We start from the raw sequence: 6,073 nt of genomic DNA on the forward strand, positions 1-6,073 counted from the left end.
GCTGATGGCTGGCTATCACTGAGGACACACTCGTTACGGAAAGGATGAGAGGCACGGATAATTGATAAACATGAGAGAGAGAGAGAGAGAGAGAGAGAGAGAGAGAGAGAGAGAGAGAGAGAGAGAGAGAGAGAGAGAGAGAGAGAGAGAGAGAGAGAGAGAGAGAGAGAGAGAGAGAGAGAGAGAGAGAGAGAGAGAGAGGAGTTATAAATTAAGAAGACTTTTAAGTTTCGTGTATAAGAGAGAGAGAGAGAGAGAGAGAGAGAGAGAGAGAGAGAGAGAGAGAGAGAGAGAGAGAGAGAGAGAGAGAGAGAGCACAATAGGTAAACAAAACACCACAACAAATCACTGACTCAACATATACACACACCTCTCCCCCACCACATTTCCCATTCTCCATCACCCCTTCCTTGAGCAAGAGGGTTTCGCAACGTTTCAGCTATTATTTACAAAACGATATAGCTTAGCGTAGGCAATTTTTCCACAATAGTAAGGTAAACTCTTCTGCTTCCCCTCACCTGAACTTCTCACTCACCACGCGCCTGCCCAGCATTACACTCACTTGCTTCTTCATCACCAGCCTTAAAGAGAAGTCGAAAAGAGGAAGTCCCGAAGTTAGAAAGGAAGTCGGGAAGTCTCGCAGTGAAGGGAAAGGTGCTGTAGCCCTGCTTGAAGATAAATCATCAAGAGAAGTGGAAGAAAAGGTTAGCGAAGTTCTCAAGAAGAAAATCTCAAGACGTCAGTAAAATAAAGACTACCATCACGTCTAAAAAAAAACCCTGAAAGCAACATAGTACAGTCAGGTTAACCAGCACATTCAAGGCTTTCAGTGTGAGGATGCAGCCCCGTAATGTGGTGCCTCTGTGGGTCCTGGCCAGTCTGCTCATGTGGATGGAAGCAGACGCCGAGTCAGTGAGGACCGATTGCAATAGAACCATTCTCAGCATCACCATTTTTTGCAAGATTGTAAGTTTGGGTGTGTTAAGCGATGTGCTGGTGAGAGAATGTTCGTGAGTGAGTGAGTGAGTGAGTGAGCCTTCGAGGTGTGTGTGTGTGTGTGTGTGTGTGTGTGTGTGTATGTGTGTGTTTCACTGTTTGATCTGCTGCAGTCTCTGACGAGACAGCCAGACGTTACCCTACGGAACGAGCTCAGAGCTCATTATTTCCGATCTTCGGATAGGCCTGAGACCAGGCACACACCACACACCGGGACAACAAGGTCACAACTCCTCGATTTACATTCCGTACCTACTCACTACTAGGTGAACAGGGGCTACACGTGAAAGGAGACACACCCAAATATCTCCACCCGGCCGGGGAATCGAACCCTGGTCCTCTGGCTTGTGTGTGTGTGTGTGTGTGTGTGTGTGTATGGGTGGGTGTGTGTGTGTATGGGTGGGTGTGTGTGTGTGTGTGTGTGTGTGTGTGTGTGTATGTGTGTGTGTGTGTGTGGAGATAGAAAGAGAGAGGGGGAAGAGAGAAAGTGTGAGGATACGTGGGGAAGTTAGATTAGTCCTGAAGAAAAACTGGTGAGGTCATTCAAAATTAATGCTCTCTCTCTCTCTCTCTCTCTCTCTCTCTCTCTCTCTCTCTCTCTCTCTCTCTCTCAGGAGGTGCATCATATGGGGTCACTGCCTAACCGCTATTCCACGGAGGCTGACAGGGAGCAGCTCAAGAGACAGATCTGCCCATGCAAGGATTTCGAAGTGCACGGCGCCTGCCCGACCTTCATTCGCAACCTTGCCAAGCGGTACTCCCCGGACATCATGTGCATTGGCCACAGGAACAGGAAACCACAGCCCGAGATTGTAGTGTCTAATAGGACAGATGTGAAGGAGGAAGGCACTGCTTTGTAACTCAATGGAGGGAAGGAGGGAGGGAGTAGAAAGGATTAAGGGTTCTCCTATGGATTTGGCTATGTGTTGATGATGTACGACTACTGATACTGATGCTGATATAATTTTTTGTTTCTCACCACGTGTGTGTGTGTGTGTGTGTGTGTGTGTGTGTGTGTGTGTGTGTGTGTGTGTGATACTTGTATATTTATAGTATACAAGGCCTGCATGACTCTCTTTTAGTCCTTTGCTATATTCATAATTTACCGAGTCTCTCTCTTCATTCCGGGCACACTCTTTGCCGCCTCGTGTTCATGGTGCGGTGCGGTGGGGACAAAATATTTCGCTTTCCATGAACAAAGTATTTGTGGTGCAGTTGGGCCTCTGAAAGGGATGGCCATGAATTTAAGTGTGTTTTGTATTTTCATAATCAGTTAAATGTGGGGAAATATGTAAAGGATTTGTATGAAATTCAGAGTTATATTTACGGTTGGGGGAAAATGTGCAATTCTCACGCGGTGGATGATTAGCAGAGCAGTAAAACGCTCTCTCTCTCTCTCTCTCTCTCTCTCTCTCTCTCTCTCTCTCTCTCTCTCTCTCTCTCTCTCTTCATACAGGGAACGGGTGATATCAATAAATAATATGTTTGATCCTGCATTAGTTCCCTTCTTGAACTCCAAAATTGTACTAATGAAAATATGTTCAAGTGAATGGATGGATGCATTCAGGGTGCGGGGCGCGGGCCACGGGGCGCGGGGCGTGGGGTGCGGGTCAGCTTGGCGGTGAACTATGACGGGTATCCACGAGGCAAGAATATGATCGTAATAAAAATTATCGTAACAAAATATCCAAATATTAAAAACAATAATGAAAAAAGTTTACTAAGATATCTACATGTCGAAAACAAAAAACAGAGAACTGCGAAAGATCAAGTTCGAGGGGCAGGTAGTGCAGGCGGCACAGGGCGTCATAGAACGCCTGCTGGTCTGCGTCACGCGCTGCCGCCCCATCATGAACACCTACATAGGCCCAGAAACTGTGCGGTACTGCGTGGAGGCCACACGTGCCTTCACGGAGCTGTCCTCCAGCGTGCTGCACGAACTGCCGGCCCTCAACTACACCACGGAGATGATTAGGGACTTCCGCAAGCGTGGCGCGAGGATGGTGATCGACCTGCTGCAGGACCACTTTGTGGAGAGAGTGGTGATGCACCAGGACCCCCTCGTGGGGGCCACGATGCTGACGGCGGTGGTGTGTCTGCTAGAGCAGGAGGGCGTGGCGCGGGACGAGGCCGTAGGGCGCGTCCTGGACAGCATCCTCCTCATGCTGGGCCAGACAGATTACTTGCCGGAATATCTATTGAACTACTTAGAAGCTGAACAAACCTACAATGATGAGGTGACGGTCTACAACACTCTGCATGGCGCCCTGCTGGGAGACCTTGAGGACGCCTCCCCCACCCCCCGCTGCTAGTCCTGCCATCCTCACCGCCCTAATGTAAACTGTTCTTATCAATGGCGCTGCTTGCTGATACGGTGAAAAAAAATAGATGCTTACAGACGTGGCCGCGCTCAGCCAGACGCTGCTTGCCTTCCTGCATTACTGTCGCTGCGAGACACGCGTCACCACCGGCGGACAGCAGCAGCCATACATTGCCAAGCTATGGGCCAGCATGTTCCTCACAGCTTGGCGGTCACTCATGCGGCGCCAACAACAACTATCACGTCAGTTTCTTGTTACACCAGTGCTCCAGTCACTCTTTCGTCTTTGCTTTCTGTGCCTTCTAAATAAACAGGAATAAATAGATAGACAAATAAACAAATAGAGAGATCAATATACTCAGCGATTCAGTAAGCCTCGCAGTGATCCGGGCAGCAGCGTGGTTGGTGACCCTGGGCTTCTTCACACACCGGGTCATCGAGGCTGATGTATGTGTGTCACGAAGGCTTAGCGTTGTACGTAGGCTTGTGTACACTGCCATGCTCCTGACGTCACCACTCCTAGCACGTCACGTACAACAGATTTATTTACTCACTCCGTCACCAGCTGCTTTTATTTGCTTATCGCGTTACTGCCAATGCGTTAAAGACTTGAGAGAGAGAGAGAGAGAGAGAGAGAGAGAGAGAGAGAGAGAGAGAGATTTTTACTGGCTTAGATGCTAGACTAGTGTCGGTGCTCACGTCATACATTTCTTATTCTCCTCAACCTCGGCAGCCATTAGTTAAGCTTATATATCGTATGAAGAATTCCTTAGACCAATTACGAAAGAGTGTATAGCGCCTATAGCCTGTCACAAACAACCTCGTATGGACCAACACATTTACTGCTGTTTGTTCTTCCTGTGTCAAGGAGGTTCAAGCCAAACAAAGGCCCATCAACCATCGAGTAAGATTTCGTCGTTAGTTCTCGTCTTGATTATTTTCAAAGACCACAGAGATAATTAGCCAGCTTCTCAAGAGTGTTTCTCATTATCATAATTTAGAAATCTTGTTAATGTGCCACTAAAGCTTTAAAAACACCTTCATAAACACGTGTGACTTCACCTTTTGAAAGTAGTAGAGCCGAGACGCATAAACGAAGACAGGATAGCTTACCATCAGCCTCCGTCACCCGGCATGGCAACACCCAGCACGTGTCAGGCAGTGACTAACGGGCTCCCCACACTCAATCAAACGTTTCAGCTTCTTATCTCAACTCCTTTCAACAAGCTGCAGTGGAAGTTATTGGCTCTTTCCATGGCGTTTTCATGATTCTTATTGTGATAGTTTGCAGACAAGAGTTTATGCGTTGTAGAGGAAGGATAAACGTATACACTTGATATCATACTTGGTTCAGCAACAGAAACATACATCGCACCAGGACACAATAGACACAAAATAAGTAGTAAAATATGTCAAAATAGGAGTAAAAGAAGGAAAAAAAACCGACTTGCTATTTATACTTTCACCAGACTGTAAAATGTTATAATAGTGCGAACAGGAAAAGAAGCATCATAGACGTGAATTTCCCAAGGGCGGGTGGGCGTACGTGTGGGAGGGAATGGGAAAGAGCTTATAGAGTTGCAGTTCACAGTAGTCAGTTCGCAGGATCAAACGCTCTTCAGGAAACAGCGAGATTCCTGGTTTGATATAATTACGTCACGTTTAGGATCGCTTCCCTGCACACAGCGCTTCCTTCAGGCGAGGACACGCCGAGAGGGGGTTGGAAAAGTCATCATCTCTCTACACAAGCTGAGAGTCACGCGCCGTCGTACCCGCCTCCAGCAGTCCTTCACAACGCTGCTAAGTTTTTCCTCCCTCACTCCTCCCCTCCCTAGTTTAGGCTCTCAGCGTGCTTCATGAGGTTAAAGAGACGCTTCTATATATAGGATTCATACGATTTTGTTCCCAAACTTAACTACTTCAATATTGGGACGCAATTTACCATGAGTTTTTGGGTATGATTAGCCGAATGTATTTACATTATGAGCCTATGGAGGTCCGAAGATTAATGGCCAGAATCGTCACTAACTTAATCTCCCACATAAGTTTCTGAGGCTGTATAAAAACGCCAAATAGTAAGCAGAACAAATATGAAAACGTGTCATGGTACTGAAGGGGTTAAAGTAGCCTAGCATAATGAGGTATCAAGACATTTGTTCCTTAATTTTGGCTAACGCTTTTCTTTCTTCTAGAGAACCAGCACCTAAGTATATATATATATATATATATATATATATATATATATATATATATATATATATATATATATATATATATATATATATATATATATATATATATATATTTTGTTGCCCTTGGCTGGCCCTCTCTCTCTTACATGAAAAAAAAAAATCTTACTGAACTTAAACTTAGCCTAACGTTTAAAGGAGAGACAATACTACCATTATTATTTACTTAGATACGTTAAATTGGTCTCCTTCAAGGTAAGTTAGGCCTTTTCTTGGTCTTTGGATAGCCCTTGTGTGAGCATCAAACGTTTCAAAATAAGGCACTGTGACGGAAAGCTGTCCCCGCTTTCCTGCCGCACTACTCCTCCACACGCCTACACTCGCCTACACAAACCCCACAGCACGCCTTCTAACTTCTCACGCCCACATACGTCCTGTAGCAGTCCTCCCCCACTTCCCCACCACGCCCCATGCACGTTTCATAGCTCCCCACGCCCTGCAACTCACCTTATAGTTCCCCACGCCCCATGCATACCCCGCAGCACACTTCCCCAGCTCCCCACGCCCC

At 46.6% G+C, this 6,073-nt stretch overlaps 1 protein-coding gene across 1 annotated transcript; it reads left to right on the forward strand.

Annotated features, from left to right (window-relative positions):
* Positions 1 to 500: 500 nt before the first annotated feature.
* LOC123509469 lies at positions 501 to 3,308 on the forward strand. The gene is made up of 2 exons (XM_045263757.1): positions 501 to 966; positions 1,611 to 3,308. The coding sequence occupies exon 2, from the start codon at positions 2,730 to 2,732 to the stop codon at positions 3,306 to 3,308; it is 579 nt and encodes a 192-aa protein (XP_045119692.1). The 5' UTR covers positions 501 to 966; positions 1,611 to 2,729.
* The last annotated feature ends 2,765 nt before the right edge of the window (positions 3,309 to 6,073 follow it).

This window comes from Portunus trituberculatus, chromosome 27 (genome assembly GCF_017591435.1).
Source record: "Portunus trituberculatus isolate SZX2019 chromosome 27, ASM1759143v1, whole genome shotgun sequence".
Lineage (NCBI taxonomy): Eukaryota > Metazoa > Arthropoda > Malacostraca > Decapoda > Portunidae > Portunus > Portunus trituberculatus.

Bases quoted from the DNA above. Each gene is read 5' to 3' on its own strand.
- LOC123509469 (XM_045263757.1), top strand. From the start codon at position 2,730: ATGTCGAAAACAAAAAACAGAGAACTGCGAAAGATCAAGTTCGAGGGG.